At 58.8% G+C, this 10502-nt stretch overlaps 1 protein-coding gene across 4 annotated transcripts; it reads left to right on the top strand.

Moving 5' to 3' along the window:
* Nucleotides 1–4: 4 nt before the first annotated feature.
* On the top strand, nt 5–8268 carry POLL (DNA polymerase lambda). 4 transcript variants are annotated; one of them, XM_075534710.1, is made up of 10 exons: nt 5–37; nt 511–665; nt 804–944; nt 1836–2130; nt 2323–2488; nt 2806–3120; nt 3784–3957; nt 4785–4913; nt 7034–7202; nt 7549–8268. In XM_075534710.1, the coding sequence occupies exons 3-10, from the start codon at nt 830–832 to the stop codon at nt 7908–7910; spliced, it is 1725 nt and encodes a 574-aa protein (XP_075390825.1). In that variant the 5' UTR covers nt 5–37; nt 511–665; nt 804–829; the 3' UTR covers nt 7911–8268. The 4 variants fall into 4 exon arrangements, with proteins under 4 accessions (XP_075390825.1, XP_075390826.1, XP_075390824.1 ...); XM_075534711.1 differs by lacking the exon at nt 511–665 and having other exon boundaries at nt 7–37; XM_075534709.1 differs by lacking the exon at nt 5–37 and having other exon boundaries at nt 46–665.
* Nucleotides 8269–10502: the final 2234 nt, after the last annotated feature.

The raw sequence follows: 10502 nt of genomic DNA, 5'->3' as shown, positions 1-10502 counted from the left end.
TGCCCTTCCCCCCCGCCCCTATTCCCATTGGCCCCTGGTAAGTAGTTCACCCCCGCCCCCGGCCCTTCGCCCGGGTGGGGGGCAGACTGAAGCCGACCCCACTCCGGAGTGGGAGGGAAGGAGCGGGGGCGGACGGGAGGGAGGACAGGCAGCCGGGGCTCCTGGGACCGAGCTGGGACCCTGCAAGGCCCCTTCTGGCCTCCAGCCAGGCATCCTGACCCGTGCCAGCTGCTCATGAGGCGGCGACACCGCACCTGCAGGGGTCTCTCCACCCCCAGCTGTGCGGCCGAGGCTCCCCCAGTTCTGGAGGGCGCCCCACACACCTGCTGTCTCACCCCGGCGCTTCACCCCACCCCCCGCAGCTGTGCAGCCGGGACCAGGGCATGGGCAGAGCGCGTCCCCTGTACCCCTCCCGCCTCAGGTTGGCCTCTGTGCATCTGTGTGGCAAGTGGAGAAAAATGATGTGGGGTCCAAGTCCCTCCTAAAGCGGCACCTCATTCCTCAACCTAGGATCCCTCCTTTGGGTGAAAACCCTTTGGACAGGGTCACCAGAGGGGCAGGCAGTGCACGGACTGCGTCCAGCAACCTGTGTGGGGACTGATGGTCTCTGCAGCCCCCTCCAAAGGCTTTCCACGGCCCCAGGCTGCCTCTGGCTTGTAAGACTGGTGAGTGGAGAGCCAGGCTAAATCACTGAGGTTCGGCTACGTTTTGAGACACCCCTGGGGACTGAGGAAGAGGGAGTGGGAGACACTGATTCTGAATTGCCTCCCACGTGACTGTGGTACTGATTAACCCTTGGGCAGAAAGACCAGGATCTAGCCCCACGTCCATGGACCCCAGGGGCATCATGAAGGCATTTCCTAAGCGGAAGAAAGTTGTTGCCGAGCCATCATTCAAAGCCCTTGCAAAGATCCCCAAGAAGGAAGCCAGAGAAGAAGTGGGAGGTGAGCTGAACACTCAGCCTGTCTGTTAACCACATGGTTTCATGTCCAGAATCAGGGAGGGGAGCTGTCAGCTCAGGGCCGAGTCTGTTTGCAACCCCCTTGCCCTATGCGTGCTCCTAGGTCTGTACTTCTATCCCCACCCAAGACCACAGTCCTTCTGAACTTGGGGCTGGCTTCCTTGGGAAGTGACCTGCTCTGACCTATGTTCTGTAGGCGGCCCAGGACGGAAACCCCACTTAGGGCTCAGGGCTGTACATTGTTTGGCCAACAGACTGACAAATTGATGCCAAAGCCTGCCATGCGAGCGTTGGCAGCACACTTTGAGACTGTGAGCCTGAAATACGGCTGCCTGGGGTCAGCACAGAGAGCATGGGAGGCAATGGGAAGAATGGAGTGGTGCAGACAGGAGTGATTAACCCACTCACTCAACAGTGTTTCTGGGAAACCCACACTGACCGGCACTAATGGACATGCCGGGCTACAGCCGAGAATAGGACCTAGAAAGCTTTGCTCCTTTCGCCCAAATGATGGCCCACGAGACGTTGGCTTTTGATGTAGGTGGGATTCCCACCAGCAGGCTGTCTGGGAAAAAGCAAACACTAACTCACTTCCACCAATTCAGACTCTATAGAACAGATCAGAATTGCTCCTGTGGACCATAACTTCTTATAGGAGTAGAAAGCCTCATCTTTCTCTCAGGGATCGCCTGGTGGTTTTAAACTGCTGACCTTGTGGTTTGCACCCTAACACATAACCCACACTGTCACCAGGGTTCCTAAGCTATCCAAAAGGAAAGAAACATGACTGCTTGGTGGGGAGGGGCTTATAAAAGGTACCTTCTGATCATAACTGAAAGTCATGACCACAGGCATTTGAATGTCCCCTCCACAGGGTGGCTGAGCTCCCTGCAGGCCCATGTTGTGCCCACTGGCATTGGGCGAGCCCGGGCTGAACTCTTTGAGAAGCAGATTGTCCAGCACGGTGGCCAGATCTGCCCTGCCCAGGCCCCAGGGGTCACTCACATTGTGGTGGATGAAGGCATGGACTGTGAGCGGGCCCTGCGTCTCCTTAAACTGCCCAGGCTGCCCCCAGGTGCCCAACTGGTGAAGTCAGCCTGGCTGAGCCTGTGCCTTCAGGAGAGAAGGCTGGTGGACACGGCTGGATTCAGCATATTCATCCCTGACAGGTGGGCTGGTCCTACCCTCTCCTGAAATGCTTTTGGGCAGCATTTTGGGCCCTCTCCTTGAATTAAAAACAACAACAAAAAACCCTTTCATTATCTTAATTGGAAACCCTGGGAAATCAAAATTCTAGAGAGAAAGCGGGGTTGGGGGGGTGGGCAGAGGTAAGATAAGAACTCCCATCACCATCTCTGCAGGTACTTGGACCAACCACAGCCCAGCAAGGCCAACCAAGTGCCTTCTACTACTCCTGGTTCCCATGAGGCTCTGCTCAGGACACCCCTGCCTGCACAGCCTCCTCCGCTCATCAGACCCATATCTCCTTTCTGGAAAGCAGAAGAGGCACTGAGCCCCCCTCCCCAGGTCAGGAACCTCTCAGTCTCCATGGCTGCCCCCCCTGGCAACCACCCTCTAGAAAAGAGGAGCTGGTGGTAGAAATAGCCCCAGGCCCAGGGGAGAAGGGTCCCCCCCCCTTGGAGACGTCTTTATCTTCCTGCATTGAGCCTGGGGCTGGACACCGGGGTGCCACACAGAGGATGGCTTCACCTGGAAGGGGACCGGAGTCTGAGGCAGAAGACCCAGCTTCATTCTCCTGGGAGGCTCTGCCCCTCCCTTCCAGGCGCCCTGCTCTCCTCGCGGAGAGCAGAGATTTATCGTCTCTTCTCCTTTCCCACCTCAAGGCTGGCTCTGATAATGAAACCGATGATGAAGAAACCCAAGTTAGCACGGCTGACCTGGAAACCCTGATCAGTGGCCGTGACCCCACGCCCCTCACTGGAGATGCTGAGCCAAGTCCAGCCCCAGAGCCTCTGGATAAGTGGGTCTGTGCACAGCCTTCGAGCCAGAAGGCCACCAACCACAACCCCCACATCACAGAGAAGTTGGAGGTGCTGGCCAAAGCGTACAGTGTGCAAGGAGACAAGTGGAGAGCCCTGGGATACTCGAAGGCCATCAATGCCCTCAAGAGCTTCCACAAGCCTGTCACCTCCTTCCAGGTACCTGAGGGCTGGGCCAAGGGGAGGGGCTCTTCTCCTGACTGATCAGGGGTGGTTGTTTAAATGCCATAATGTTAGGGATTTTCACAAAAGGAAAAAAAAAGGAAGGGGGGTGCTTGATGAAAGCAGATTGACCGAATCTTGATCATTGTTGAGGCTCGGGGACGAGGACTTGTGAGGGTTGTCGTACTATCTGTTTAGACTCAGGACCAACAAGCCCGGGTTTGAATTCTGTTTCCCATCATTCATTAGGTAGCGGTGTGGCTTTAGGCGAGTTACTTAAACCCTCTGCCCACCGGTTTGCTCCCAATAAGAAGGGCGTCAGCTTAGTGCCCAGTCCACAGTGTGCCCAGAGCACTGTAGACCTGCCAGGATCACAGGAGAGCCCTGGATCAATGTCATCTTGTCGTTGGCACGATGGTGGCAATGACCGTCAACATTTCCCTACTGTCCTTGGCTGGCTTCCATTCCTCTGGGAATCAAGAGGCAGGTGACCCAGCCCCCACTCACTGTGAAGCTCACATCTGCCACCGTGGCCCTGCAGCTGCCAGCCAATCAGGCTGGCCTTCCCCCAGGCTTTTGCTAAAGAGGGAGCCTCCATGCCTGGCGCTGGCTCGGTGCCTCACGACGTCCCACTCTTGGCCTTGGCTCCCGCTTTTCTAGGAGGCATGCGGAATCCCTGGCATCGGGAGGCGGCTGGCCGAGAAGATCGCGGAGATCCTGGAGAGCGGGCACCTGCGGAAGCTGGACCACATCAGCGAGAGTGTACCTGTCCTGCAGCTCTTCTCCCACATCTGGGGGGCCGGCACCAAGACGGCCCAGATGTGGTACCATCAGGTCCCTTTCTGGGCACAGCCCCACTTTGGTTTTGTGTGTCTCAGGGCTATTGTCACGTGGTCCCCTTATACCTGTGCTTGGACAGGGATGCATCCACATGAGAGGGAGCCCCCTTTTCAAGGTACCCAGAGCCCTCATGGCGTAGGGGTTACACATTGGGCTGCTAACGGCAAAGTCAGCAGTTCTGAGCCACCAGCCACTCCTTCAGAGAAACATGGGGCTATCTACTCCAGTAAAGAATTATGGTCTTAGAAACCCACAGGGACAGTCCTGGCCTGTCGCTATGAGTCAGAATCAGCTCAGTGGTAATGATTTGGACTGGTGGGGCTTGGGGAGTCGGGGAGAGGTTGGTGCTTATACACTCCTACTGGCTTCCGGAACAGCCTGTTGTGCGGGACCCCTTGAAGCATTCATTGGTGATGTAGGCAGACTCAAAGTGGGTGAGTCTGTCCCTCTGGCCTGCAAGGGCTTTCCTGAGGAAAGCAGGCCTGGTGCTGTGCGCCTCATCAGTGGCCCCCAAGCCTATTGTGTTCAGCATCATTGGGGCTGTAACTGTGGGGAGGCCCCGGCCCATCCCGACTGAAGGGCTCAGAAGCAATTGTGGAGCCTGCGAGCCAGTGTGTTACGGCTGTGTCACCCCGATGTCAGAATGTACTCTGCTGGGCTTGGCCAGAGGTCCTGGGGTGGGAGCTGTGTGTGTTCGTGCATGTGTGGTATGTGCGTTGTTTGTGGTGTGTGTAATGTGTGGTGTGTGTGTGTGTGTACGCTCACTGTCTCGTCATCCGTCCTCCATGCTCATAGGCTCTTCCTCTGGCTTCTTTTCCCAGGGCTTCCGGAACCTGGACGACATCCGCAGCCAGGCCTCCCTGAGCACCCAGCAGGCTATAGGCCTGAAGTACTATGAGGATTTCCTGGAGCGCATGCCCAGGGAGGAGGCTACAGAGATCCAGCAAATGGTAGGCAGGGGGCCCAGAGCATGAGGAGAGCAAGGCCCGCTCCCAACCCGGAACCCCTGTTCCCCCAGCCGAGGAGCCCGGTGGCAGAGGAAGCAGTGGGTCTCAAAAGCTGAGCAGTGGGGAGTGAGCAGAGAGGTGGGCCCTGCAGCCCCAGGGCAGAGGGCGGTGGTGGGATGGGGCAACAGCAGGGGCCTCTCAGGTCAGGCAGGGTGAGACCAGGCTAGATGTTAGCATGGGATTGGGATTGGGTTGGTATTAGGCTACATTGAGGCAGTTTGTGCTCAGAATTGTTTGAGGTTGTTGGGCTTTAAACTCAGCTGTGTGTAGATGTAAGTGTCCTGGATGCATAGTGGTTACACATTGGGCTGCTAAGCACGAGGTCAGCAGTTTGAAACCACCTGCCACTTTGTGGGAGAAAAATGAGGTTCCTACTCCCAGAGTCAGAGTCTTGGAAACCCACAGGGGCAGTTCTACCCTGTCACATAGAGTCGCGATGAGTCAGCATCAACTCGATGGCAGGGAGTTTGGTGTGGGGTTTTCGGTGTTCAGATGGGTTAGGTCAGAGGTTCTTCACCTTGCTGTGAGTCACACATTTCTTGAAGAACTCGGTGGAACCGTGGCCTCTTCCCCCCAAGAACGCACAAGCTTGCCATGTTTGCTGTCTCGGTCTCTTTCCCTGGAGGCCCGGGGCTGGGTGAGAAGGAGAGCCCCACACCAGCGACTGCGACTGGGAGTTAAGGCCAGCTCAGGCAAGTCAGAGGCAGGTTGGGGCTGAAGCAGGATTCAGGGCTTGTTGGGTCGCAGTGTGGTTGTGTCGGAAGTCCGGTTTGGCCGGGTCTGGGTTTCATTCAGTCGGGTTAGGGGTGGGGTCATGTCAAAGTTGGATGAGAGCGAGACTAGTCCATATTCGGGGCTGGGCCCCATGGGCTCTGCCCCTGGCTTCAGGGCTGGTTGTGGTGGACATGCTTGCTCCCGAGCCGAGGGTTCAGACGGCTGGGGCTCCTTGGAGACTGGCCCAGTTCAGTTGAAAGCAGCCTCTGGCTGCTCGCCAGGGCTGAGACCACTGCGTGACGCATGCTGGGCCCCTTGAGTCACCATCACCGGACCTTGGTGCTAGTGACGACTCCATGACACCGTCACTCAGCCACGGTGTCCGGGCACAGAGAATGCCAAGCCAGCCCCCAGTGTGGGCCCAGCTGAAGAGGTTTGATGGGATTACTCTTAGGGAGCGAGGGGATTAGCAGAGCCCTCCTGTCAGGAGAATTGAGGGGTCCTTGCAGTGGGTAACCAGGGCCCCAGAAATCCTAGTGTCCTGGGACAGAGGCGGGGAGGCCATCTGCATATGAAAACCTTCAGTGTCCTTGGGGAGGACACTAATGGGCTTATCAACCCTCCTTCAGGGATGATCCCTGACGACAGCCCCCACAGCCTGCTGCGCACGTGTGCACCGGGCGGCCCCCCTCTGCTTTCTGCTCTCAGTCCTTTCACACAGTGTGGTTTGATGTCTCATCTACTGCAGACCCCTCTGGCCTGGGCTCCAGGCACCCTGCCTGCCTCCACTCAGGCCTCCAGCCCCAACTCACACCGCCTGCCCCTGCAGACAAACCCAGAGCCCTGGGACCACCACCACCTGCACTCGCCCCTTGTCTTGTCTGGGTGGGGTTCACAGCAGAAAGATCTGTGCTCTCTCTCAGAACTGAGGCCTGGCGGTGGGTTCAGGCCCTTTTCTTCCTCTCCTGCCCAGTAGGAGCCGTGGAGGTGAAGTGGGGTACGTGTTGGTCAGCAGTTCGAATCCAGCAGCCTGCAAGGGAGAAAGACAGACTTTCTACTCTCATAAAGAGCTGCAGTCTCAGAAACCCCCAGGGACTGTTCTCCCCTGTGCTCTAGGGTCACTCTGAGTCCAGATCCACTTGATGGCCCTGAGCTGAGAAAAGTTCCCCTCCAGACAGTGCCTCAGGCCTCTTCTCCCTCAGGCTGATTCCCCCCCACAGGAGTTGGCTTGACTTATAAACTGGGACTGTGGACCCCTGGGCCAGCGAAAGCCTTCTTGCTGCCCCTTGCCAGGAACCCCATACAGGATGTGAGGCCCACAGCTCTTCACCGTCCACACTCTTCCCCAGGTCCAGGAGTCGGCCCAGGCCCTCAACCCGGGGCTGCTCTGCGTGGCCTGTGGTTCCTACCGGCGGGGGAAGACCACCTGTGGCGATGTGGATGTGCTGGTCACACACCCCGATGGCTGGTCCCACCAGGGCATCTTCAGGCCCCTCCTTGACAGCCTCCGGCGACAAGGTACATGCTCCACCCCTGGGTGGGTGGGTTGGTAGGGGACAGGGCAGGGCCGGGCTGGTTCTCCCAGGAAGGAAAGCCACCATATCCTAAACAGGAAGATTGCTTCTTAAGAAGCCCACCTCCTTTATGACCAGAGCCACTTCCAGAAGACAAAGTTTCCCGTGCTCCCCAGAGGCCCTCAGCACCTGTAGGCCGAGTCCTGTGTGGTCTTTGGGGCGCCGTGGGGAGGCAGGCCCTGCAGATCAGTGAGCAGGCTGGGGCCAAAGAACCCCATGAGGAGGGGAGACATAGGAGGAGCGGGCAGCTCGGAGACTCCCACCTCCCAGCAGCCTCCTGTGTGGTGCAGGTTTCCTGACTGATGACCTGGTGAGCCAGGAGGAGAAGGGCCAGCAGCAGAAGTACCTGGGTGTGTGCCGACTCCCTGGGCCTGCTCGGCGGCACCGGCGGCTGGACATCATCGTGGTGCCCTACAGCGAGTTCGCCTGTGCCCTGCTCTACTTCACCGGCTCTGCCCACTTCAACCGCTCCATGCGGGCTCTGGCCAAGACCAAGGGCATGAGCCTGTCGGAGCACGCACTCAGCATGGTGGTCCGAGACGCCCAGGGCCTCAAGCTGGGGCCTGGCCGGCTGCTACCTACCCCCACGGAGAAGGATGTTTTCAGGCTCCTCGGCCTCCCCTACCGAGAACCGGCAGAGCGGGACTGGTGACCCCCTTGCTGCAGCTGACCGGGCCTGCACGAGGCCCAGGGTCCTGGGGGCTTCCTGGGCCTGGGCCCTACCTCTTACCCTGGGAGTTCTGCACATGCTCTGCTTCCCGTTCTGAGCAGGGCAGGAACTAGTGACTGATTTGAAGTCCAGTTTCCTGTGTTGAGCACCCAGACCACCCTCCCCCCCACCACCACCCTGGAGATGCCTAGCTGCGGGGGGAGGGGCAGGCAAGCAGCTGTGGAGCCTGCATCATCCGGACCCTTGTAGGGAAGGGAACAGTTCCAGACGCACGCCTGACCCGCCCCACTTCCTATGCAGCTGCAAGGGCCAGGGGCCTAGTAAAGTGCACTTGACGTTGGTTGCCTGTGTCCATGAACTGCTGCAGGCTCTGCCTGCCTTCTTTCTGCCCTGCTCTGAGCTCAGGAGTGACACCAGGAGAATTCCCAAGGACAGACCTTAGCTCCTCTCTCTCCAGCCCCTGTGGGCCTGGCTCTAGACCCACCTACCAGGGAGCCCCAGCCCAGGCTCCCAGGGGGGACACAAAGCTGACACAACTCAGATGAAACAAGGACAATTAAGTAGTGGCCTGCTGTCGGGGAGGGGAGGGAGACTGAAGGATTGGAGAGGGCTCAGCAGGCTCTGTGGGGACAGGGAAGCAGCGGATGCTGGGAGTCAGAGGTGGGCCTGGCAGAGGCTGGGTGGTGTCTTAGACAAAGTCTTGCAGGACTAGAAGATGAAGGAGGGTTGGGGGTGCCAGGTGGGAAGGTTGGTGAGCAGAGGTGGAGAAAATGGCAGAGAACAGCAAGGGACCCACAGAGGCCCCCAACTGGATGTGGAGGTGGCCAGAATAGTTGGTGTGCCTGGGCGCTGCGTCCCTGTCAGTATCTCAGAGTCCCGAGCTGTCTTCTGCCGCCTCTCCATCAGTAGGGCCCAGCCTCTGGAGCCCTGAAGTCCAAGCCCAAGACTCGGGCCTTACCTGCAGGGAGCCTTCTGGGGCAGGACCAAAAGTTCAGAGGGCTCCCTGATAACTGGGTGTGTGCCAGAGAGCCACAGGGGAAGAATCCCAGCCCTCATGGGGGCAGATCCCTGGCACCTCATTTCTAGGGCCACAGCATGCCAGGGGCAGGAGTGAGTGGGGCAGACAGGAGAGGAGTTGGGGCACCCTGGGCCCTGAGAGCACGGCGGGTAAGCGTGGACTGCTAACTGCAAGGCTGACAGTTGAAACCCACCAGCTGCTGCTGCTCACGAGGAGGAGGCGGCTGCTGTCAGAGGGACACTGGAAGGCCAAGGGGCAGTTCTGCTCGGTCTTGCAGGGGCGCTCTGCACCTGTGCCCCGCCCAGCTGCCGTGCAGGTATCTGGGCTGCTGGTGTCCAAAGGCTGCTCTGTCTGGGCCTGGAGGTGGGAGACTCTCGCTGCTCCAGGATGCAACCTGCTCCCCAGTGGCCACATTCAGAGCCCGGGGCCTCCCTGCTCCCCTGGGGATCATGGTGTCCCTTGGCCAAGTTAAGTCTTTAACTCCTCCTCCACACCAGAGTTTCCCTGGACTACAGGGAGGGGTAATGTGAAACTAGAGACCTGACCCTTCCTGCCATCCTTAGTCCCAGCTGCCTTAATTCCAAGAGACTCACAATTCAGGTTCCAGGTCCCTCCTGGTGCGGGCAGCAGGAACTCAGGGGATATAGGAAAAGCCCTCACCTGGGGTGACACTGCCCTGTGCCCATCGGGACTAGGGTGACACTGTTCCCACCCCATCTTGTGAGTGACACTTCGCTGTTCAACCCCACCCAAGAGCCCCGGCGAGAAAGTGCGGAGGTCAAGGAGCTGGTGGGCACATTTCTGCTTCCTGGGGGAAAGGTGGGGGAGGGGTGGGCTCTGAGTCCAAATAGCACACAGTGCGAGCGTCCCTGGGTTCCCTGCATAGCGGGGCCCAGTTCCGGGGCAGGCCTCCAGCCCAGACGCCCATCCTGCTGGGGCAGAGGCTGGGTCCTGGGAATCTGCCCAGTCACTGAGCTGCTCACCCACCCTCCACCTTGCCCTTCGGGGAACAGAGTCCCCAGCCCTGCTTCCTGCCTCCAGCCCAGCCCGTCTGCATCCTGTTGTTGAGCCAGGGATATCCCTGTGCAAACCCCATGAGTGGGCAGAATAATGACCCTCCACGGATGGAGCTTTCTACTCCCATAGAGTTGGCATCTCGGAAACTCACCAGGGCCGTTGTACCTGGTCCCACAGGGTCGCATGAGTCAGCATCGACTCCAGGGCAGTGGTTTTGAGTGAGAAAGCGGTCCGTGTCCTAATCTCCAGAACCTGGGACTGCACTTGTATGTATGGCGGGAGGGACGTGGCAGACGGGACGGGGAACCCTGAGTGACATGATCAAGACTGCTCAGTCTAATCAGGCGTCCGTAACAGCGCAGGGCCTTTCCAAGCCATCTGAGAGGTGACTGGTGGGGAGGTCTGAGGTGCACAGTTGAGTAAGAGGGGACCACCCGCCACGGGATGCGGGCAGCTTCTAGATCTAGAACTTGGAAAAGGCAGGGCAATTGGCTCGTCTGGAGCGTCCAGAAAGGACCTCAGCCCTGCCACCACCCTGG

Source organism: Tenrec ecaudatus, chromosome 16 (genome assembly GCF_050624435.1).
Source record: "Tenrec ecaudatus isolate mTenEca1 chromosome 16, mTenEca1.hap1, whole genome shotgun sequence".
NCBI classification, from domain to species: Eukaryota; Metazoa; Chordata; class Mammalia; order Afrosoricida; family Tenrecidae; genus Tenrec; species Tenrec ecaudatus.
The sequence above is the reverse complement of the archived record's forward strand: the minus strand, read 5'-3'. Positions and strand labels throughout refer to the sequence as shown.

Excerpts from the sequence above, each read along its gene's own strand:
- POLL (XM_075534710.1), top strand. The coding sequence starts at position 830 with ATGGACCCCAGGGGCATCATGAAGGCATTTCCTAAGCGGAAGAAAGTT. Across the intron at positions 2,131-2,322 it reads AGCATATTCATCCCTGACAG|GTACTTGGACCAACCACAGC; the intron begins GTGGGCTGGTCC and ends CCATCTCTGCAG. Across the intron at positions 3,958-4,784 it reads CCCAGATGTGGTACCATCAG|GGCTTCCGGAACCTGGACGA; the intron begins GTCCCTTTCTGG and ends TTCTTTTCCCAG.